At 39.0% G+C, this 25,173-nt stretch overlaps 2 protein-coding genes across 6 annotated transcripts in view; one reads left to right on the forward strand and one right to left on the reverse strand.

Moving 5' to 3' along the window:
- Positions 1 to 20,725, forward strand: part of SLC17A4 (solute carrier family 17 member 4) — a 28,341-nt gene extending 7,616 nt beyond the window's left edge. Inside the window, exons 3-12 of the mRNA XM_012741358.3 lie at positions 4,913 to 5,118; positions 5,729 to 5,965; positions 6,050 to 6,137; positions 6,580 to 6,666; positions 7,183 to 7,301; positions 7,424 to 7,585; positions 9,843 to 9,975; positions 10,057 to 10,204; positions 11,092 to 11,182; positions 18,676 to 20,725. Of these exons, the coding sequence (XP_012596812.1) occupies positions 4,913 to 5,118; positions 5,729 to 5,965; positions 6,050 to 6,137; positions 6,580 to 6,666; positions 7,183 to 7,301; positions 7,424 to 7,585; positions 9,843 to 9,975; positions 10,057 to 10,204; positions 11,092 to 11,182; positions 18,676 to 18,810 (1,406 nt within the window). The 3' untranslated portion in view covers positions 18,811 to 20,725. The remainder of the gene's footprint in view (positions 1 to 4,912; positions 5,119 to 5,728; positions 5,966 to 6,049; positions 6,138 to 6,579; positions 6,667 to 7,182; positions 7,302 to 7,423; positions 7,586 to 9,842; positions 9,976 to 10,056; positions 10,205 to 11,091; positions 11,183 to 18,675) is intronic.
- The window catches only part of SLC17A1 (solute carrier family 17 member 1), a 69,447-nt gene continuing 63,232 nt past the window's right edge, over positions 18,959 to 25,173 (reverse strand). For 4 of the 5 annotated variants that reach the window (XM_076010509.1, XM_076010508.1, XM_076010510.1 and 1 more), the window contains one exon: positions 18,959 to 22,569. The gene's annotated coding sequence lies outside the window, so the exon portion shown is untranslated. The remainder of the gene's footprint in view (positions 22,570 to 25,173) is intronic. The other variant, XM_012741360.3, reaches the window with a different exon arrangement.

A 25,173-nucleotide genomic window follows, 5' to 3' on the forward strand; every position in this document is an offset into this window, starting at 1 on the left:
ATTACTGTGGTGACCACAGAAGGGTGGGGATAGCACTGAGAATTAATAAGCTGTATCAGGAAAAGCCGCTTTTCTCCCAATCAAAAAAGCCCACAGGGAGGTGGATATATTCCCGCCTATGGGGAAGAATTCACCTGAAGGCCAATTTACAATAGAACCCCTTTCTGAAAGCCATTGAAATAAATAAAACAAGCACAATGCTTTGAGAAAGTACTTCTATCTCGGTTGAAACTAGGGAATCATTAATACCGCACACTACAAACTCTAAAGCTTGCTGTTAGATTTCATACAATTTGGAAAAAGTTGAGAGAGGATGCCAAGAGCTGACAAAACTCCCATCACTGAAGCATGGTGCAATGTCATAGGAAGAAAGGAAGATGCTCTGGAGCGTCGGCTCATGTTCCAGCTAGGAGTAGCAGTGTCTAGACGCTGCTAGAACAGACCACAGGCACAGTGAGCCCCTCAAGGGTCTCCGGTGCTGGGACGTGCTGGGTGAAGCATACATGGGCCCACATCCTGGAGTTTTCCCCTCACAGCTCACCAGTCTTTCCAGAGATCTGCAACTTAGCATCAGGGGCCCAGTGCAACAGAGGAGAGGAAAATATAAGTGACTACAGAAATCAACTTGGAAATCTGGAGAGAAATTATCACTACAGAAAATCAAATGACATGAAGTTGAGGCTTGAAAAAGTCATGAAAAATGAAAAGGGTAGCAAGATAGTGAAGCAGAAGATGATGGATGTGAGGAAGGGAAGTAAACAAAGATTATATAATAATAAAAGAAAACAAACTAATTAAACATCCAATCCACTGAGTATACAACCTCAATGAAAGTATGCAGAAAAACAAAACAGATAACTTAAATGTAGAAAATAATGTGAACTCAAATTGTGCAGGAAATTAAAATGAAAAATATATATAAGCACTTTGATAAAGAAGATGCCATTCATGGCAATAAAACCAACAATCCACTGCTCAAATTAATCAAACAGAGAGATTAAATACAAGTAATTATGAGAATATAGGAGACAGAAACATTTAAAATATATAATATGCTAATATGGAGAAAGTAGGTAAGCAAATGATTGTCTAGAAATTATAATTTATATAAATTTAATTATATAATCATAACATAATTGATTAATTATAAAATTTAAGTATTAAAAGATTTAATATTTTAAATATAATTTAATTACAGTATACTTTTATGGAAACTATAATTTCTAGAAAGTGTAAATTTATAATTTATAAATCTGAATGCAGAAAAGTAAGAAAAATTATACATGTCAAAAAACATGTAAGAAATGGAGATAATTGTCAAAAAGCTATCCCCTTTAAAACAAACAAATTATGTCTTGGTAGTTTAACTAGAAAAGTTATGTGAGATTTTTAAGGAACAGAAAATGCCTATCTACCCTGTGCAGAAGAATTTCAAATAATTTATGTAGACTTCCTATCTTAAGAAGATGGAGCATAGCTCCTCACTCCTTACACAGACTGGTGCATATGAATTCTTTCAGAGTACATTTGTACGTGTTAATTCGTCCAAAAAATTAAAAGGAAAAGGAGAAAAAAAAAAAGGGTAATTTCAAGTGGAGAAACCTGACAAACATTAGCTCAAGCCAGGGGATCAAGGTCAACATTGATAGTGAGGAACATGTTGACAGTGTGCATTCTTGGTATGCTGTGATGAGAATGGCAGTTTGCTTCTCTGGTCTTCCTCTCAAAACCACATAATCCCAGTCTAATCTTGAGAAAAATATTAGACAAATCCCAATTAAGGGACACTACACAAAACACCTGACTAGTACTCTTCAAAACTGTCAAGGTCATTAGAAACAAGGAAAACCTGAGAAACTGTCATAGCCAAGAGAAACCCAAGGAGAGATGACAGCTAAGTGTAAGGTGTAAGTGTACTCTTGTGGGGAAGTATTGAGTCAGGCCTGCGAGGAGATTAGCTACTTCTCTCCGAGGAGCCAAGTCCCTTAGATAGGGGTTGCCACAGAGGATAAGGAAATTGATAGGAAATAGAGAGAATAAAAGAATACACAGAGACTAAGGTATGGTTTATAGTTTTATATAAAAAGATCAGATGTAACACAGCAGGGTACCTAGGAGACTGGCATGTCCCTGTGAACATTTAGCTATATGGTTAGATTCACACAGGTTTTTATAATCACAGATATCAATTACCAGTTGTCAGGGTAACATATTTACATATAAGGGAATGCAGTTGCTAGGGGAGACAGGTAGTGGGTTGGGGTCAAAAGTCCTCTTAAAGGGCTTCTAATCTATCTAGGTGAACAAACAGGTACAAAGTCTTTCAGGGACTAACTTCTAAGTTCTAAGAGGTAGTTGTCAATTAACAAAGGTATAACAAAAGAGGTATAGTGATCCTATATTTCTTTGATTTAGTTATTGTGGACTTAAAGGTAGACAGACAGGAGCGAGCAGGAAACCCATCTCTATAAAACAGATTGTTTATAACCCCTAGGGCGCCTCTCTGGTCAAAGGGCATTCATTGTCTCCGGCTCCAATACTGTGTGCCATATTTGCCTTGCCTTCTCTTTCAAGACACAAGGAAGATCACAGATTTTGAGACACCGGGAAGACTTCCTGGAAAACATCCCTACTGGAGATTTGAGAGCTCTCCCATGATAGCAGCCTCTAATAAGTGAACCATTGAGTTCACACATTCCTTCAGAGCAAAACCCTGCAAACTCCTGTTTCTGTCTTTAATATAGCAATATAGGGCGATACATTAAAATAATGGTCTTATGAGCTACATCTCATTAATTCCTCAATCATATTTCTCAACATACTCTGAATAAGATTCTGAAATAGAAAAATGACATTAGGTAAAACCTGAATGAAGTATGAACTTTAGTTAATAAAAATATATCAGCGTAGGTTTATTAAGTGTGACAGATGCATCATAGTAATATAATAATAGTGAAAACTTGTATATAAGAACTCAATATTTCTATAAATCTAAAAATTCTTCAAAAATTAAAAGTTTATTAAGAAAAAGGAAAATGGCTGTGTACCTAAGATACTTCAGATCATAGATTGAGCTGGAAAGCTTATAACGTTTTTTAAAAGTATAATGTAGTAAAAATAACAAACACATAAACTACAAATTAAGCTCAATTATATATCTCAATAAGATTCTAGCTAAAATATTAGCAAATAAATCATGTTTTTTTCATTAAAAGTAACCTATTAAGAATAAAAAGATATCATGCCAAGAATGCAAGGATAGTTGGCCATTACTAACAATAATGAATTTACTTATTTAATTGTCATCACAGTACCTTGAGGTAGGCTCTATTATTAATCTTGTTTTACAAGTGAAATATGGGGGCCACAGAGAGTTCAATACCTTGTCCCAGGACACACAACTGTAGGTAGGGCAGCTGGGATTAGAATCCAGGTATCTGATTCCAGGATTGAAACACATTTAATAAAACTCATGCATTTCCATAAAAATATTTAAAAATGGGAAATGAATAGTTTAATGTGATTAAAGTACATGTCACACCAACAACCAGCAGTGTACCACCTAATGGTGTAATGTGAGAAGCATTCTCAGTAAATTCAGATATAGCAGGAATGCCCACTCTCACCATTCCTATTCAACATTGTTTTGAAAATGCCAGTGAATGAAAGTATCCAAGAGAATGAAGTAAATGTTTCAAATGGTAAGTATACTCAACTCTTTTTTCCATTATTTGTACATAATGTGTCTTTATTTATTTAATCAAAACCAAAGGGGAGGAAAACCCTGACAGAAATGATAGGCAAAAGAACCCAGTTACAGAAACCATAAAAAGTACTTTACAAAATGTGTGTGGGCCTTAACTGAAGATAATTATAAAATTCCACCTTGGGACAGAGTAAAAGACTTGAATACTCGTACATGGGTAAGCATCCCTTCTTGGCAAGGAGAAGACAATACTATAAATATGGCAATCTTTTGTAATTAATGTGTCCTATCAATATGACATTAATGAGAATTCCAATGTGAATTTTTCTGAATGGTATGGGAGGAGGGGATTTTGACTAAATGCTCTCAGAGTTAAACCAAAGATGAGGATCTGTCATTTCCTAGAACTTAGCAAGAGCATCACTTCACAAAAGGAAATCACGCTGGCCACTCCAAGAACTTTGCTTTCTTTCAGGAGCCAGGAATCAGGGCACTAACATACCTTGAAGCAGTGATCACATATTACCTCTGAGATTTCTCTACAGGGATAGTTGATCAACCCTTAAAGCTATTGTCAAACTAATGTATTTGGATTCAACCATAGGGATAGTTCCACAGTGCCTATGGAACACTGGCAAATTTTGTGTAAGCACAGATTACAATACTAATATGAAGTTATTTAACTTCTATAATCTAACCTTAGCCTTTATCTTTCAAGTTTGATCTGCCTCTCAGACCCTAAACAAGTTTATCTTCCATGTTCTCCCATTATAAATGGCACTTCGAGCTATCCCAGCTGCCCAAGTAGGGCACTTGGGAGTCATTTCCAACCATTTCTTCTCTCTCACTATTCATATATAATCAGTCACTACTTCCAGCCAATTCTTTCTCTAAATCCACTTCTTTCCATTCTCACTTTCATCTGCTCATCCCAGGACCCCTGCTTGTAAAGCTCTTCCCTAATGCTTGTTCTCACCAACTCCACACATTCTTCAAGTCTCTGCTTGAACAATGTTTTTGAGGGGAGCTACCTCCCCCACTACCTCCCAGGGAGACAGGGGTCCACTAGACACCTACAGAACAATATCTGCACACCCTATACTTCTGTGTTGCAGACAGACACCAATCTTTTCCCTCTTTCAGACTTAGGAAGGGTGGGAGAAAAGCATTCTGATTATAAGATTTTTTGTGCCCTTCTCCTCTTAGGCTTCTGTTCATTCCGACATGGGATGGCCCTCATCTTGCACCTCTGTAATTTTTCGATTTACACCCAACAAATGAACTTGAGCATTGCCATCCCAGCTATGGTGAACAACACAGCCTCACCCTCCCAGCCCAATGCCTCCACAGAAACGCCCTTCACTGAATCTCAGCACTACTGGAATGAAACTCTAAAGGGATTTAAGGCAGTGGTAAGTTTAATAAGACTGGGCCCTTTCTTTAACTCAAATTGTCTGGCTTAATGGGTGATCTAATTAAAGAGTGAAAGTCATTTACCTAGTAAATATTTATTGGTCATATACTATGTGCCAAAAATAGCACAGGAATATAATATGTATTTAAGGAGATTATATCTCTATTTAGTGTCTATGAGTGTAACCAGGGACTAAGTTAGAATGAAGGAAAACAGATCTTACCATTTAGTGGACATTAAATTCTTCCCCTACAATGATGAAAAAAAATCACCACAAAATATGTTTCACAGATTTAAGTCTACTTTCTCTTCCTTCCTTCCACATATATTTTTATTACTTTGCCTATGATGCTTTCTTCTTTATAGGCTTTCTTTCTTTACAGACAGACTCTCTTATGTTTTAACTGGTCAGTTAATTGTGTCAGGGAGAGGCGAAAGAGTGTGTTGGGCATATATTTAGGATTTTTTTTTTTTTATGAAATTGGTATATTGGAGGAATTCAAGAGGTAAAAGGAAAGAGAATTGCCAGTTATTTTTTGCCTCTCAAGTCTTCACAATAAAAACTGTCAACTCTCTAATCAAACAGTGCAAATCTCTTTGTCATCTAGGCTCCTCCTACGTATGACTGGAGTCCTGAAATCCAGGGAATCATCCTCAGCTCCCTGAACTATGGCTCATTCTTGGCTCCAATCCCCATTGGCTACATGGCTGGAATACTTGGAGCCAAATATGTGGTTGGTGCTGGTTTGTTTATTTCCTCAGTCCTGACCTTCTTCATTCCACTGGCAGCAGATGCTGGAGTGGCCTTGCTCATTGTCCTTCGGGTTGTCCAAGGCATAGCCCAGGTACCAAGATATTTTCCAAGTATAAGAAGAATATAGTTTTAAAATGACCTCAGATATCCAAGAATGGAATTTTTCTCCCCCCAGGTTATGGTATTAACAGGTCAGTTTTCAATTTGGGTCAAATGGGCTCCCCCACTGGAAAGAAGTCAGCTCACTTCTATTGCTACATCAGGTAATTGATACCCTAATTCTTACCTTATATGTCTGAGAGCGCTCAGCAAAGGCCTATCAACAGAACCAATACTTTATATTCTGATTACTCTGGTCTTCATAGTCCTTGCTCTAAATCACTATCCTATACTGTCTTTCTTTATCATAACTGAATGCTTTCTATGCACCAAATGTTCTTATGTTTTGTATATACTAACTTCGTTTTAGCCTCAGAACAATCTTATGAGTCAGCTATATGTAATTATTTCCATAATAGAATTTGAGACACAAATAGACTAATACCTTGTCCAAGATTGCATAGCTACTGAGTGGAGGACAAGATTTGAACCAAGGTAGTCTTGTTTGCAGATAATACCTTCAATCACTGTGCAACTCAGCTCTGTAGAAAGCATGGAGTCTCAAGACTGACCTTCTCACCCAACATCCTTGTGTCTTCTGTTCAGGGTCAGTGCTTGGGTCTTTCATCATTCTCCTTGTTGGCGGTGTCCTCTGCCAGACCATAGGATGGCCTTATATCTTCTATATCTTTGGTGAGTTTGTGTTTTTCAAATCTCAGAATTTTATTTTATGACAGAGAATGCTGGGCATGATTTCTGTGATGCAACTTATCTATAGTTAACCAAATCCTAATAGATATGGATATTTACATAGCTAAAGTTGATAATATTCAGAGCTAATTATGTTGTGAATTTTGCTGGCTTGTAAAGACAACATTTAAGTTTTAGTAGCCTGAGTACGTAGCTAGAATAACCTTATGACTTTAAAAGAATTGTAACATTTCTCCCTGCTGCTAAATTGAACCCAAAAGACCCCAGAGCAATTTCTTTCATAAGGTTTCAAAAATGTTATCTTAGTGGGACTATATTTTTAGTTATGCTTATTTATTTAATACATTCTTTTAAATTTTTCCTGTTATTATGACAACCAGAAAATTGAAGAGTGGAGTATTGGAGCCAGTGATTCTGTTAACCACAGGAATCATCTCAGGACAGAGTTAAACCGAAAGAAGAACTTCAACCCAGTGCTAACTGGATCCTCTTTCCTAGGTGGAATTGGCTGTGCCTGTTGTCTTCTCTGCTTTCCTTTAATTTACAATGACCCTGTGAACCATCCCTTTATCAGCGCTAGTGAGAAGACATACATTGTGTGTTCACTGGCTCAACAGGTACATTGAGGAAGTCTGCTGCCATTTCCCTATGTCCATCCAGATGTCTCAGAGGTGAAGAGTGCAATAGAGAAAGCGCTTGTCTTCTTATGGAGGGGAAACTGACATGTGCTTTCTTCCAGGATCCTTCACCAGGCTGGTCTCTTCCCATTAAGGCTATGATCAAATCTTTACCACTTTGGGCCATTTTAGTCTCTTATTTCTGTGAATATTGGCTTTTGCATATCATTATGGCATACACACCAACATACATCAACTCTGTACTTCAAGTCAACCTCAGAGATGTAAGTACAGAGGAAACTTATTTTGTTCTTCTGTTTAAATGTTTCATTATATGATGCTTTGTCTCTCTCGTGATCACAAAATCAGGGACCCAGGACCTCCATGTAGGAAATGCAACCTGGTTAACTTAGATTCTGATTAATTTCAATGTGGTTTACTATTTATTAGAGCAGGGTGGTATGGTTCTAGGTTAGCTTGATATTGATATTAACAGAATATCATATTTTTAAGGGACCTATGCAAAAATTTTACACTCAATCCAATTAATATTTGCAAACAAGACACTCTGCTGGCAGCATAAGCAATAAAGGAGTAACAAAACAGATACTGCCTTTGAGAAAATTGTGACAGAGAAACATAACATGCTGAAAATAAGACAGCATTAATAGGACATAAAGTCCCAAATAAGACTGACATAAAAATTTGTGGATAATGCCTTTTTAAAAAACATTTTATTCAAGTATAACACATATAGAGAAAAATGCACATATGTATAAAGCTCTCTAAATTTTCCAAAAATGAATGGATGCTCTGACTAGCTGACAGGAGCTTTCAATTCCTGCTAGATGCACATCATAAAAGTGTATCAGATGTCACAGCTATGACAGTTCACAAGGCCACTGAATTACCATTACACTCTTACCCCTTGTACTCAGAAAGCAGCTTTCTCATATTGACTGGGATCCTCTGGCGAAAACTTGCTAAGTGGCCGGCAGAGAGCTGACCTCAGCAGTGGCAAGAATCCAGTTAGCATGCAGGCAAGCAGGCTGGAGGCATGAGGTACTGAGATCAGAAAACCCCAGGAAGAAGTGGCTCTTCTTAAAGAGGAAGAGGGCCAGAAGCAGATAGTGAAACCAGCACATCAAGCCAGAGAATCAGGGACAGAAGGGCCAGACAAGCAGGAGGCCAGTGCTGAGTGGCAGACATCCTGAGGCAGGCTACTGGGAATGATCTCTCTCTGGTATAAGGCCAGCTCCCCATCCTCAGAGTCCAAGGCTGGGTGTGGGGTGGAGGAAGGAATGGAAAGATAAGTTGTGACCAGACAGCAGAGCTTCCCACGCTGAGAAGTCAGCAGACCTGGACTCCATAGCTCTCAGGATTTTCTCACCGTGACATAACCTTGATGGCCTTGGCTTACTCGTCCATAAAATGAACCTCTTGAACCAGGTAAAAGCTAACTCCTTTTCATTGTTTGGCTTATACAACAAAGGATGGTCTGTTTTTCATTGCATTTTATTAAATGGAATTTTAATTTAGAGGATTTAATTGACCAAATTTCAACATTTAAAAAACTATATGGAAATGTATAGTGAAAAATCTTTCTCTCATTCTTGTTCTTAAGCTGTTCTGTTTTCCCAGCCCACATAGACAATTGTGTCCCATAGACAATTCTTTAAATTACTAATCTATTCTTCCATCGTTTCTTTGGGAGAATGCAAGCACAGATGCATGTATATTCTTATTTTACCAACTTTTTTTTTTTTACACAAAACATTATACTCTGTATATGTTGCTCTGCTTTTTATATACTAGGTTTTTGCCATGTAATATACCATCAGGATCTTTTCATATCAGCACATGGGAACATTACTGAGCCATATTTGGGTTGTTTCCAAACTTTGAGTAATGCTGCAGTGAAAATCTCGTTTATTTGTCATACATTTGTGCAACTGTTTCTGTGGCACAAATCTCTGCATTTGAGATTGCTGAGTAAAAGGGTAAATGCACTATAAACTTTTATATGTATTGTCAAATTGCCCTCCATAGAGCATTAACAATATTTGTCAGTATCTGATTCTCTACAGTGTCAGCACAGAGTATGTCAAAAAATTTTTGAGTTTTTGTCAATTTGATCCATGAAAAATAGTATCTCACTACAGTTTTATTTTTCATTTCTTTCATTATGAGTGAAGTTGGGTACCTTTTAATGTGTTTAGGAGGAACCTATTTTTCTTTATTCTATAAAGTTTTCATATCCTTTGTCTGTTTTTATTTTGGTCTTTTTAAATATCTATTTCCAGGTGATCTTTATATATAAAGAGAACATGAGTTCTTTTTATTTTTATGGCAAACTGAGCTATATGCATATTTTCCCCTGGCACTAAAATTATATTGGCTCATTCTAGTAACATGAAATTTGTATTAAAAGTGATGTGTATATAGAGAAAGCCACAGATATGAACAATCTGTCCAGGGTCAATCTGTGTCATGGTGGGGGTGGTAAGGGCATAGGCACCTCACCTCATCTCTGGTCCTCAGAGTGGAATACTGTCATCCCTGCCGTTTGTCGTTGGCTCTATCTGCATTATCCTTGGAGGTTTATTGGCAGACTTTCTCCTCTCCAGAAAAATCCTCAGACTCATCACCATCAGGAAACTCTTCACTGCCATTGGTAAGGGCTGAGATGGACACAGGGGTGAATGTGGGAAGCTCAGGGAAGCCTTCTATTTACTCTGGGCTTTTCCTACCCCAGGGGTTCTCTTCCCATCTGTGATCCTCGTGTTCCTGACCTGGGTCAGATCCAGCCACAGCATTACCATGACCTTCTTGGTACTATGCTCTGCCATGAGCAGCCTCTGTGAAGCAGGAGCCCTTATCAACTTCTTGGATATTGCTCCTCGGTAGGGACCCCTTTGCCTCATGCTCACATAAGGTCGGTTCGGGTCCAGTAGCCGTAAACCTGCTCTGACACACAGGTAAAATGTGACATGTGCAATAACGGGTCACAGGAAACATCAGCAACAGCCCTACATCCAAATAATGCCTGGAAGAGACCCAAAGCTCTTGTGAACTTAGTTTTTTCAGGTGTGAACAAGAAGAGTCAGTGGCCACACTCACAGCTCAGCTGAGGGAGACACACACACATCTCTCTCTGTTGAGGAATGCAGCAGTTACGTAGGGTTGGATCATTGAAAGGATTCATGAGACTCTACAGCGTATGCTCATGTAAGGCTTTAATAAAGGGAAAGGACACAGCATTTCAGAAGAAATATTTAACTCTGATACAGGTAAATACCAGAGTTCACTGACACTTCCAAATGTAGCTCACAGGGTTCTGCCCCTCTCAATAGGGAACACTTCATCTTCAGATAATGAACCACCAAGATACGTGGGAGATACCTTGGTCTCAGGGGAGCCACAATTTCATCCAATGAGGGGTCTTTTATACCCAAGGAGAGGTCTTTTATACCTAAAACAAAGCTACAAAATTAGACTCAATATCAGAAACAACCCCCCTCCCAAAATCTATAAACCAGGTACAAACCATCAAGGTGTATGTTTTGTATAAACAATGTTGACAAATTAGTACAGGTTACCCCTTGGAAGTCTCAGACCCCAGCACAAGATTATACCAATCATTAGTCAGTACGTTTATCCAAGTTTAACCAAGGGGTTGCACAATTCCGGCATACACAGAGATAAGCACAGAGTCACAACAGACCTGCTGAGATTAACCGTTTGTTTGCATGGGAATGTTTCCCCCCTTCTCTCTTTTTCTCTCTCCCAGGTACAGCAGCTTTCTCAAGGGATTAATGCAAGTCTTTGCACACACAGCTGGAGCCATTTCTCCCTCCACTGTTGGATTTTTCATCAGTCAGGTGGGGCCAAATGTTCTGATAAATATTCACAAGAGAAACCATAGAGGCATGGTGTTTTTACATTTGTATAGCATCCTAGAAGATGCTTTTAAGGCAGTCAAAATAAACAAATTCACCTGAAGACTTGAGCATTTCCTAAGAATCTTATTGATATAGAATTTACATGAAGAAAGATGTATAGGACATTCACATAAATATCATTCTTTAATTTTCCTGTCATTTTCCACCAGTAAGGCAGTAAAATGGATGAGGAATAAGAAAGAATGGGCATTCTTTATGAAATCAAGTCCCTTCTCTTTTTTTTTTTATTTTGGCATATTATGGGGGTACAGATTTTAAGGTTTCAAGAAATGCCCATTTCATTCCCTCCCCTCAAAAGTCTGAGTCTCCATCATGACCATCCCCCAGATGGTGCACATCTCACTCATTATGTATGTATATACCCGCCCCCCTCCCCCCTCCCACCTGCCCCATACCCTATTACTGTAGTACCTATGTGTCCACTTAGGTGCTACTCAGTTAATACCAGTTTGCTGGAGAATATATCTGGTGCTTGTTTTTCCATTCTTGGGATACTTCACTTAATAGTATGGGTTCCAGCTCTAACCAGGAAAATATAAGATGTGCTATATCACCATTGTTTCTTAGAGCTGAATAGTACTCCATGGTATACATATACCACATTTTATTGATCCATTCTTGGATTGATGGACACTTGGGCTGTTTCCACAGCCTTGCAATTATGAATTGTGCTGCTATAAACATTCGAGTGCAGGTATCTTTTTTGTAGAGTGTCATTGGATCATTTGGGTAGATGCCCAGCAATGGGATTGCTGGATCAAATGGTAGATTCACTTGTATCGCTTTAAGGTATCTCCATATTGCTTTCCACAGAGGTTGAACTAGTTTGCAGTCCCACCACCAGTGTAGGAGTGTCCCTCTCTCTCCGCAACCACGCCAGCATTTATTGTTTGGAGATTTTTTGATAAAGGCCATTCTCACTGGGGTTAAGTGGTATCTCATTGTGGTTTTGATTTGCATTTCCCTGATGATTAAAGATGTTGAGCATTTCTTCATATGTTTGTTGGCCATTCTTCTGTCTTCTTTAGAAAAATTTCTGTTCAAGTCCTTTGCCCACTTTTTAATGGGGTTATTTGATTTTTTCTTCCTAATTTTCGTGAGTTCTAAGTATATTCTAGTTATCAGTCCCTTATTGGATGCATAGGATGCAAAAATTTTCTCCCATTCTGTAGGTTGTCTGTTTACTTTCATGACTATTTCTTTGGCTGTGCAGAAGCTTTGTAGTTTGATCATGTCCCATTTATTTATTTTTGTTGCTGCTGTGATTGCCTTTGGGGACTTCTTCATAAACTCTTTGCCCAGGCCGATGTCTAGGAGAGTGTTTCCAACTTTTTCCTCTAGAGTTCTAATAGTTTCATACCTTAGGTTTAAGTCTGTTATCCAGTGTGAGTTGGTTTTTGTGAGAGGTGAAAGGTGTGGGTCCTGTTTTAGCCTTCTACAGGTGGCTATCCAGTTTTCCCAGCACCATTTATTGAAGAGGGATTCTTTTCCCCAGCATATGTTTTTGTCTGCTTTGTCAAAGATTAGATGGCTATATGAGGATGGTTTTATATCAGGATTCTCACATCTGTTCCACTGGTCCATATTCCTATTTTTGTGCCAATACCATATTGTTTTAATTACTACAGCTTTGTAGTATAGTTTGATATCTGGCATATTAATGCCTCCCATTTTGTTTTTGTTGCCTAGAATTGCTCTTGATATTCGGGGTCTTCTTTGGTTCCATACGAAGCATAAAATTATTTTTTCTATATCTGTGAAGAATGCTGATAGGATTTTAATAGGTATTGCATTGAATCTGTACATCAGTTTGGGTACTATAGACATTTTGATGATATTGAGTCTGCCGATCTACGAGCATGGTATGGATTTCCATCTGTTTACATCCTCTGAATATTTCCTTCCTCAGTGTTTCATAGTTCTCCCTGTAGAGGTCTTTTACCTCTTTGGTTAAATATATTCCTAGGTACTTTAATTTCTTTGTTGCTATTGTGAAGGGAATTGAGTCTTTGATTTGGTTCTCAATTAGATTGTTGTTGGCGTATATGAATGCGTCTGATTTCTGTGTATTGATTTTGTATCCAGAGACTTTACTAAATTCATTGATCAGTTCCAGGAGTTTCTTGGTTGAATCCTTGGGGTTTTCTAGATACAATATCATATCATCAGCAAACAGTGAAAGTTTGATCTCTTCTGCCCCTATTTGGATACCTTTGATTCCATTTTCCTGTCTGATTGCTGTAGCCAAGACTTCCAGTACTATGTTGAACAGAAGTGGAGATAGTGGGCAGCCTTGTCTGGTTCCAGTTCTAAGTGGGAATGATTTCAATTTTTCCCCATTCAGTATGATGTTGGCTATGGGTCTGTCATATATGGCTTGTATCATTTTTAGGTATGTCCCTTCTATGCCTATTTTCTTAAGTGTTCGTATCATGAAAGGGTGTTGAATTTTGTCAAAAGCTTTTTCTGCATCTATTGAAAGAATCATGTGGTCTTTGTTTTTGCTTCTGTTTATGTGGTGAATTGCATTTATAGATTTACGTATGTTGAACCATCCCTGCATCCCTGGGATGAAGCCCACTTGGTCGTGGTGGATTATTTTTTTGATAAGTGTCTGGATTCGGCTAGCTAAGATTTTGTTGAAATTTTTTGCATCTATATTCATTAGGGATATTGGTCTGTAGTTTTCTTTTTTTGTTGCATCCTTTCCTGGTTTTGGTATCAGAGTAATATTCGCTTCATAAAAGGTGTCGGGGAGGTTTCCGTTCTTCTCGATGTTGTGGAATAGTTTCTGCAAGATAGGTACTAGTTCTTCTTTGTAAGTATGGTAAAATTCAGGTGTGAAGCCATCTGGACCGGGACTTTTCTTTTTAGGGAGATTTTTAATTGCTGTTTCTATTTCAGCTGTTGAGATTGGTCTGTTCAGGGAATCTATTTCTTCCTGGTTGAGCCTAGGGAGGCTGTGTGTTTCTAGAAATTTGTCCATTTCCTCCACATTTTCTAGTTTGTGTGCATAAAGATTTTTGTAGTATTGATAAATTGTATCTTGTATCTCTTTGGGATCAGTTGTGATATCTCCTTTTTTATTCCTGATGGAGCTTATTAGAGATTTCTCTTTTCTGCTTTTCATTAGCTTAGCCAATGGTGTGTCAATTTTGTTTATTTTTTCAAAGAACTAACTTTTTGTTTTATTAATCTCCTGAATAGCTTCCCTGTTTTCAATTTCATTTACTTCTGATTTGATCTTGTTGATTTCACTTCTTCTGCTGGGTTTGGGGTTGGTCTGTTCTTCTTTTTCCAGCTCTTTGAGTTGTTTCGTTAGATTGTCTATGTGTGATCTTCTTGTCTTTTGGTTATAGGCATTTATGGAGATAAACTTTCCTCTCAGAACTGCTTTAGCTGTGTCCCAGAGGAGTTGATAACTTGTCTCTCCATTGTCGTTTTCTTCATAGAACTTTTTTATTTCTGTCTTGATTTTTTCATTTACGAAGTAGTCATTTAGTAGGAGGTTGTTTAATTTCCACGTTTTTGTGTAGAAATGTGAGTTTCTGTTAGGGTTGATTTCTAGTTTTATTCCACTGTGATCTGAGAAGGTACGTGGTATGATTTCTATTTTTTTAAATTTCTTGAGATTTTCTTTGTGTCCTAGGATATGGTCAATCTTAGAGAATGTCCCATGAGCTGATGAGAAGAACGTATATTCAGTGGATTTTGGGTAGAATGTTCTGTAGATGTCTGTCAGACCCAATTGTTCTAGAGTTTTGTTTAAGTCCATTATTTCTTTATTAATTTTCTGTTTGGAGGATCTGTCTCGTGCCATCAGTGGGGTGTTGAAATCTCCGGCGATTATGGAGTTGCTATTAATCCATTTGCTTAGCTCCAGTAAGGTTTGCTTTATGAATCTGGGTGCACCTAAGTTGGGTGCATATATATTTAAAATTGTTATCTCTTCTTGTTGGACTGTGCCCTTCACCATTATATAATGACCCTCTTTGTCTTTTACTACTTTTGTTGGTTTAAAAACTAAATCGTCTGAAATTAGAACTGCCACACCAGCCTTCTTTTGGCTTGTATTTGCTGGGAATATTGATCTCCACCCTTTTATTTTTAGTCTATATGCATCCTTGCAGGTTAAATGTGTTTCCTGAAGACAGCATATACTTGGCCTGTATTTTCTTATCCATTCAGCCAGCCTATGTCTCTTGAGTGGAGAGTTTAAGCCATTCACATTTATTGAGAGAACTGATAGGTAAGGTAGATTACTGATCATTCTGTTGGGTTGGATGTTGTTGCTATGATTTCTGTCTTGAGCCATTGTAATATCTGGCCTTTAATATCTTTGGGTTTTGGTTGTTTTTATATTCGTGGGTTATTATTATGATGTTCCGTGCATAATGCTGTTTTAAGTACTTCTTGTAGGGCTGGTCTTGTCTTGGTGAATTCTCTGAGCCTTTGCTTGTCTGAGAATGTTTTTATTTCTCCTTCATATATGAAGCTTAGTTTTGCAGGGAATAATATTCTAGGCTGGGCATTGTTTTGTTTCAAAAGAGTGAGAATGGGGCCCCAGTCTCTCCTTGCTTGTAAAGTCTCATTAGAGAAGTCTGATGTTATTCGAATTGGCTTTCCCTTGTGTGTTACTTGCTTCTTTTGTCTTAGAGCTCTTAGAAGGGCCTCTTTAGTTGATACTTTGGTCAGTCTGATGACTGCATGTCGTGACGTCTTCCTGTTTGCATTTAATCTCCCAGGGGTCCTCTGAGCTTCTTGAACTTGTATATCAAGATTTTGAGCAAGGCCTGGGAAATTTTCCTCTATTATATCTTCAAACAGCTTGTCCAACCCTTGAGTGTTGTCTTCTTCCCCTTCTTGTAAGCCTATAACCCTCACATTAGGTTTCTTCACATAGTCCCACAGCTCTTGTAGGCTTTGCTCTTTTCTCTTGTTTCTCTGCTCTTTCTGTGACTGATTTATTTAATTGGAGGGTGTTATCTTCAAGCTCTGAGATTCTTTCTTCTGTTTCATCTACCCTGTTCTTGAGACTTTCCACTGTATTTTGTAGTTCCTTGAATTGATTCTTCATTTCCAGGAGTTCGGTTACACTTTTCTTCATTGTGTCTATTTCTTTTCCCATATCCTGGAGACTTTCTGTGGTTTCTTTGTGTTGGTTATTGAGTTGTTGTTGCAGCTGGGTGAGTGTTCTTATGATCCACATACGAAATTCCTCTTCTGTCATATTGGTTTCCTGATTTTGGTTGGTGTCCGTTTCTAGGGGGCTGGTGCTCCTCTTTGGGGGTGTGTTTTCCGTTTGGTTCTTCATATTTCCTGAGTTCTTTCGCTGATTTCTTCCCATGTCGATCAGTTGTTGTTTCTTTCCTTAGGTTATTGTTTGGGTATTCACACACCTTGTTTAGTTTCTGAGGTGTTAGGTGGTGTCTGTGGGTGAAATTGGACCACTCCCTGTATATTGAGTCAGTGGGTGCCGTGGAAAGGCTGTGCAAGATGCCGTCCCTGTCAGTAGGTGGCGTTTGCTTGGAGGAACAGGCTGTACTGTTGATTTTGTGTCCTGCTAACAGCTCTTGTTCTGGGAGGAGCTGGGTTGGGTAAGCCTGCCCTCAGGCTGTTAGCAGGGGTCAAAGTTCTGTTCTCTGCTTCCAGGGAAAGCTGTCAGGGCGGGGCTGGAACGGTCCCGCTCAGCCAAAAAGTCTGTGTGTGGGGGTGGGACTGTCTGAGACCCGCAGTCTGGAGCGGGCCTCGCTTCTTTCCACCCTCCCCAACTCCGCAGCTACTCCTGGGCCTCTGCCAGCAGGCCAGACCACAAGCCACCAGGCCTCCCCGGACTGTGATGACGGCGGGGAGGTTTCCTGCACAGGAACACCACCTGGGTTGGGCGCACGGCCTCCTCCTGGGAGGAGGGTTGCCCTCTAGGACTCCGATCCGCCCCTAGAGGCACACACACCTCAGTAGGCTGTTCATGTATAACCCTTCTGTGCCCCGGGCAATGCTAGCCCTCGGTGCAGGGGATCTGGTCTGCAGGTCCGACCTCTGGGTCCCAGAGTTCAAACTGTTTCCCCACCAGGGAGAGGATTTCTGGTCCCAATTCACCCACAGGGAGCCCAAGCTGGGTCTATGTCTCTCAGCCTCTGAGTTGGCACCGTTCTTCTGGGAACACGGTGCCAGCAGCACCTGGGAGGGCGCGCGGGTAGGGAGCTCACAGTCTGAGTTCCCCTGAGCCAGGTGTAGGGTCCCAAACGGGAAGGTCCCGTTTCCTGGAGGTGCCTCCGGCTGGTGGCTGTATTGTCTCTCTGGGCAGCCTCGGGTAGGGTCGGTGGAGGGGAGGAGGAGGGAATATGGCGCCTGCCCCCAGCTCGGGTCTGTGCACACGGAGGTGCCCGGAGGAAGTTGGGAGCCTGGTGCCACGTCTGCTACAGGCTCACCGTTGGCAGGCGGCGGCAGTCTCTGGGCTGGTGTCCGCAGGTCTCTCCACCCGCTGGGGAGCCCACCAGCAGTCCCGAATGCAGGGGAAGGGAAACAGCAAATCCACCTCCCCTTGCCGCTGGTCTCCGGGCTGCTCCGGTGGTCTCAGCCTCCAGTTCTCCTCCGCAGCCTCCTCCCGTGGAGTCTCCCGGGGTCTCAGGTACCCCTCCTTCTGGCCCTTGTCCGCTGTATGCTCGTCTTCTTGCTTCTCTCCTCTAATTTCTGCTAGAATCTGTCTTTTTTGCAGAGACCCTCTGTCTGGCGGTGTTATTCGTCCGCCATCTTGCTCCGCCCCCCCCCCTTCTCTTTTTTAAAGCCTGAATCCCTTCCAGGCACTGACTAACACATTGTCAGATAATGGTTGTTTAAAATGAAAATTCTCAAGCTGACCTCGTTTGTCCTGTCATTCTTTAATTCATCACTCATTCATTCAATAAGTATTGAACATCAGCATGTGCCATTTTATTCACTTAAGAATAAAATAAACAAAAGTTTGTCCCCTTGTGAAACATACTGTAGGAAAGAACCACAAGAAAACTAATGAAATACGTAAAATATATGGCATATTGAATGGTGATAAATGCTAAGAAAAGATGAGAATAGGGTACATAAAAGGAGGTGGAATTTCAATTTTAACAGGGTGGTCAAAGAAGAACTCATTGAAAAAGTAACATTTAAGCAAGGTCTGGAAGGAAGTGAAGGAGTGAGCCAGATGGGAATGAGAAGGGGAGAACACTCCAGCTGAGGGGATGGCCAGTGCACGGCCTTATGGCAGACATGGTCTGGTATATTCCAGAAGCAGCCAGCAAGCCCACATAAACTGCAGCCGATGTGGCGGGACGGGGGGGTGGGGAGCAGTAGGACCTGGAGCAGAAGCATTTCTGAACCAAGAGGGACAATAACTGGGTGACTGTTAATAACGTGTTGTTTCCTGCCTCCAGGACTCAGAGTTTGGCTGGAGAAATGTCTTCTTGCTTTCAGCTGCTATTAACATATTGGGCCTGGCCTTCTACCTCATCTTTGGCAGTGCAGACCTGCAGGACTGGGCCAAAGAGCAGACGTTCACTCACCTCTGAGCAAACAGAGAGATGAGTTAGGACCTGATATTAAGTTGTTCATCGTTTTCCCTCACAGACATTCCTCTTTCATGCCTGCTTGACTGATCAGCCATTTAATTGGAATTGACTTTGTTTCCAGAGTCTTCTCAGAGACCTTGGCTATGTAATACTAAAGGTTTTGTTTGTTTTTTTTTTTTTTTTACCATACCTGGAGATTTTATAGCGGTGAACAAAAAGGACAGTCATTTAACTGTGAGCTTCTAAAAGCAAAAGTGTATTGGGATTTCTAGTTGATCTCTCTTTCCACTATTATTCTGGTAAAAACATCAGGGTCTGGGGGACAATTTCCCTTCAAAGCAAAACAGGAAGCCAGAACCACAGGAGTGAGAACTGAGAGTCACAGAGAAGTTGTGCCCAAACATGCAGAAGATGAACCCTATGACCTGCTGCCAAAAGAAAGCCTGAAACAATGGAAAGCTTCATGTACACAATCCAAAGTCCTGGGCCAGGAGCCAAAGCAGGTGAAGTCACTCTCACATCAAGTGAGGAAGGATACAGCGTCATTCTGAAGCCTGGTGTGGGCAGGATGCCTAGGAGAAAAATGCCAAGAAGGAAAGGACAATAGGAGTGAATCCATCATGACAAGAGCTATAAACATGTCTATAACTAATTGGGGTGACATAGTAGACTTCAACTCTTTCAGACAACTTGCAGTCTGTGGATGCCAGCTTTGGAATCAGAGCCACCTCTGTAATACCTCTACTGCCGGGCACTCTTCAGAGTCCCCTCTTTCTTTCTGCCATCTTGACCTCTGCCCCACATCTACTTTGTGGATCCGTGCAGATCCCACACATCTTAGCAAATGGACATTGTCCAGTGTCTTGTCCATCCTCTCCAACATTTCTTCATGCTTTCATGCTGTCTGGATGTCCTTCATCTGCCCCTCTGACTGTTGGAATCCCACCCACCATTCAGTGGGCCTCATTCAATATTCACTTCATTAACCTACAATGTCTTCCAAAAATGTATGTAGGACCCACGCTGGCTTGACCCCATTCCAAACGCCTGGAGGGTGTGTGTGGTGCTTTCATTAAAGCTCCCATGGGCAGTGTGAGCTTTGGGCAGTGTGAGGACCTTGAAAGAGAGCAAACCCAATTCTAACACTAAATGAATATTAATGCACACATTCCTGGGGGCATGGCAGAAATCAAAACTATACACAGTTTCAAGGAGCTCAGCATCTCAAGAGGGAGATGACTTTAACCAAAGTATTACACAAATGATTATGTAATGACAACTGTAGAAAGTGAAATAATGAGGGGTCCATGGGGCTATGGGAGTGAATGATAAGGTCATGCACACTAATCCAGGGGTGAAGGAGGGCCACCACTACAAAGTGTCAGCTGAGCTGGGACCTGAAAGAGGCTGAAGGGGAGAACGTCTTGGGAAGAGAACAGCATAGGCCAAGGTTTGGTGGCAGGAGGGAGCAATCAATGCAGCCAGAGTATACAGGGAATGAGGGGAGCATGGTCTGTGAGGAGGCTGTAGAAGCATAAGGTCAAGAACATACAGGGCACTGTGGGCCCAGTGAAGTGCATTGGTCCTTATCTTAAAATCAGTGGGAAGTGTTTTAGTGGGAAGGGTTTGTTTTTCAAAGGTTAATTTCCATGTGGGAATGGAGTTCATGGTATAGTCCAGGAGAGAGTGATGGGCCCTGGCATGAGAGAGTGGACATGGTGAGAGATGAATGGTTTATGCCGTTTATGGGATAAACCTGGCAAGACTTAATACTAAGAGAGAGAATGGAAGATGTCCAGGTTTTTATTTTTTTAATGTTTTCTATTTATTAATTAATAAAAAATGCATAGTACAAGCCCTTTATCCCAATCTAAGTACTCAGTAAAAGATTAACAATAAATCTGGATGGCACAGACATGATTTGTTTGGTATGATTTAAAATATAAAAACAGCAATTAACATTAGTATATCACATGACAACTTTTGCTTTTAACAAAGTAATCTTCATGGTAACAAATACATATGATTTTTCATTTTGAAATATTATAAGACTAAGCTTACTATTGCAACAAAATATTTAACCCATTAGCTGTAAACTCTCTTCATTTTTCCTTCTTCCAGTGGCTGTTTTGTGTCTTAAACTGAACTGGTCAAATTTGAGCACATATTCATTTGAGTGACAGACTTTCATTTAGAGTGACAGATTTCCCAGGTTCCTTTGAAAATTTAAGATATTAGTAATTCCATAAACACTATCACATCACATACCACAAGAATGCTGAAGGTAACCATGGAATAGCTATATTCAATAGTTATTTCAGAAAATCTCTTCAAGTTACACTGGCTATGGATAGTGCTTGCACAGATAACATGATAAAATCTTTTACTATAAACACTTCCAATGTTAGCCTTTTCCATATGGAAAGAAAAATCAAAAAACAAACCAAAAACACCCCACCATTATTTTGCATAAAAGAATATTAAATGACTCTAAAACAAAAGAAAGTCTTTTTTTTTTTTATTTTATTTTGAGACAGAGTCTCACTCTTGTCTGGGTTAGAGTGCAGTGGTATCAGCCTAGCTCACAGCAACCTCAAACTCCTGGGCTCAAGCGATCCTCCTGCCTCAGCCTCCTGAGTAGCTGGGACTACAGGCATGCACCACCATGCCCGGCTCATTTCTTCTCTATATTTTTAGTTATTTGGCTAATTTCTTTCTATTTATAGTAGAGACGGGGTCTCGCTCTTGCTTAGGCTGGTTTCAAACACCTGACATCGGGCGATCCTCCCACATTGGCCTCCCAGAGTGCTAGGATTACAGGCGTGAGCCACCACACCTGGCCCCAAATAAACTCTTACTGGCATTTGTGGAATGTTTAAGAGCCAAAAGTGTTGAAAATTTAAGCTTTATTTTCCTTTTCTCCAGATTATTTAAACAAAAAACTGTAGCCACCATTTGGGTGAATATTTACAAGCCAAGTAATGATTTAAGAGAGTACTCTATAAAAAGGCCACATGCAGACACTTTAAGAATTAAATAGAATAATATAAAATATTAGTTAGGTGAACAAGAATACTGTATGTGCAGTGCACTATCTCAGGAATGCAGAGAAATTTTACAAGCAAAAAAAACCCAAGACTAAATACTTCACTAAGAGAACATTTGTTACTAACTAAATAGATAGTCCATATAGGAAAAGGCTAATATATGTCAATTAAGTGTATGTGTCAGAAAGAACTAGGAATAAGAATCCCGATGTTCAAGTGTCTAATACTAGACATTTTATATCCATGTTTTGGCCACTTCTTCAACCAAAGCCATTCTCAATTATTTGCAAGCCATAGATTCAGTGCTACATCAGGATCTCTGCCAGGGCTTGGCTTTCTAGCAGCTCAGAGAACGATTGTTAGGATATATGGGCAAGCCTTCAAAGTTTAAGGGGCAAGGGCAGAAAATGGAATGCTATAGGGATTTAGCTCCATCTAAATCTGGCCCTTTCTGCTTCAAATACTTTATTAGCTAGAGAGCTAGGAAGCCTTCCAGGCCACAGCAAAAGGAAAAATCATTACTATGAGGCATTCATTTAGCCAGGATTTAACTTACCTGTGATATGTTACCCCTCTATTAGCACAAGTAATTAAGAGCTGTTTATATTAATGTTATTTCAAGAAGTTGATCACAAAATCAAGATGCACAAGAAGTTCAAGCAGTCAATGTCGGATTATGTACTGAAATGATGCTCTTAACAATGTTTGTGGCCTAGAATGCAATCACAATAAAGGGAAAATATAGCCTAGGAGTGTCACACAATTGTATCAGAAACTATTAAATAGTACAGTGATACAAAGAAGTTCACTTAATTCATACAATTAATTTATCAGATCTACACAGTGAAAAGCTAGACTGACCCAAGGGAAAAAAAGATCCTTACATTAGTAGCAAAATATCTTTTAGTTCCCAAAAATCATTTGCAATCACTCGATAGGAAAAAATTCTTGATAGGAAAAAATTTATAACCACATAGGTCATGCAGACTTTTAAAATGCTATTTGTATTCGTTTTTTTTCAAACTAAGCAAAACAATGCAACTTTTACTTTTTTAGACAGTTGCAAATTTCTCTTATATTAATGCTCTACCCCAATCCATCCCATTACCAAACAGGAATGATATAAGGGGTGAGAAAAAGATCCTTGATTGTTTCTCATTTTCCTCCTTTTCCCTTGGAATAAACCAAGAATTCATTAAAAATTTTTATAAGTCAGAAGGATAACAAAAGCCTTAAAGTTTTTCTTCAAATAAAATAATGAAGTAAATAGGCTTTCAAATGTCAATAACCTAACAGACCCCAATGCAGCTTTAAGACAGTTTCATTTTAACAAGGAAGTGTTAGAACAGAAAAGAAGCTTCCCAAGAGGCACTCATTTTAAAAATAAATTATAGCTTAAATTATTACTGTATAGATTACTGTGGGAAAAGGCAGAAAGAATTAATTTTTTCCTCTTCTCACAAACCTTGTAAGGCTAGTGTACAGTGGCTTACAAATGTCAGATAATGGACTGTAAATCATCCACCATATTGATCAATCATGTTTATTTAAAGTTTTCATTACATTAGGATATTTTTAATAGGAGGAGAAAAAGTAGTAAAAACCATTTCATTTCTTATCTCCTCCTATTCTAGCCACATAGGCCAGTTGTAATAGATGATACAGATTTCAGCTGTAATTTGTAAAATATTCCAAGAGCTGCCACTGTCCCAAGAAATAGAGAAAACTGCCATCCACAAATAAACTACCAAGGTAAATGTAAATACAGTGTGGTTCTAATTTTCTTTCATACAATCTCAGATAACCCCAAATAGCTTTATGAATACCTTATTTAAAAAAGCAATTTAAAAACCTATCAAAACTAAAAATACTTAAATGCAGAGCTCTCAAATTTCCTTCTATCAGGCCAGAAATCACCACAAAAATTATGATCACAGTTATTAACAGAGATGTCCAGGGTTTGGTTGCTACTAGATTAATGGGATGCCTCTCACAAAGATAGCATTCATACCCAGGGGAAGGTGATAAGAAGGAAAATGGATATACAGGTCTGGATTTCACTTGTGAGATCTGGGCTCCATTTATAAATTTAGGAATCATCTAGATTGAGGGGGTATTAAAATTTTTAGCATGAATAAGACTGCTGAGGGTGACAATATGGTGTAAGAAAGGAAAGCCTGGGAATAAGCCTTAAAGAACTCCAATATTTAGTGGTCAGCTGGAGGATGATTAGTCTTGAATGAAGGAAAAGTGAAAGAGCTGTATACTTAAATCAAAACAGAACAAAAAACACTATGCATACAAATGGGGTTTGGAATTCAGGTAGTTTGATATTGCTTTTGTCCTTAATAAGAATACATTTTATCCACAAGGCAATAACAAGGCACACTTTTTGTATTGCTACCAAATTCCCATTCTTTATAAATCAATTTCTTATTAAGAAAATGAAGCATACTCTAAAGTACTATGAGATGGGAGAGATGGTGGTGAGAAGCATCTGCTAGCAAATTATGCTCAAATGATCAAGGAAAAAAATTCTTTGTACTATTCTTGCAACTTTCCTGTATCTTGAGATTTTTTTTTTTTTCAAATTAAACAAATAGTAGAGGCAGGAGATAAAGATAGAATTTTACTTTGATTACATTCTTTAAGTCATGCTTATTCAATCCATTGGTTATGATTTTAATAAACGTCCATCTAGGTATTTGGTAAACATCAGATCTAATACTCCAATAGGTTAACAAAGCCCAAAACCACAGGTCCAGAAGATGGTGGAGAGCTCTTAGTTCTGTTTATGTTCCGTCTACATTATTCACTTAAAGAATTCAACTCCAGGAAAGCTTTGCTTCCCTCAAAGTAATGTTGTTGATGTATTTTTATGAGACAAAGAGCTAACTTAAAAAATTGCATTTTCTATTTTATCTTTGATATTAAGAAGTTCAGGAATAAATATAATGCTCAGCTGCCTTATCAAACTCTTTCCAGGTTTCTTATAGTATTAACTTTGTCTTTAAAACATTTTAATGTTAGGAATGGAAGTCTGCTTTCAATATTAAAATGTATAATATATTAATAAATCATATAGTCATCTCAATAGAAGCTACAAATAGCATTTGACAAATTCAATTTCCACTCTTGGTTTTTGATTTTCAAACTCAAAAAGAACAGAAAGGCAATTTTTCAACATAATAAAATATTTATTTTAAATTAACAACAAATTTATTATTTAAGTGTAAGTGTAATGGCTATGCAATTAAAGCCATAAAGAATAAAGGAATCCTAATATTAACCTATTATTTTATGTTTTCTCTGGAAA

Source organism: Microcebus murinus, chromosome 15, assembly GCF_040939455.1.
Source record: "Microcebus murinus isolate Inina chromosome 15, M.murinus_Inina_mat1.0, whole genome shotgun sequence".
NCBI classification, from domain to species: Eukaryota; Metazoa; Chordata; class Mammalia; order Primates; family Cheirogaleidae; genus Microcebus; species Microcebus murinus.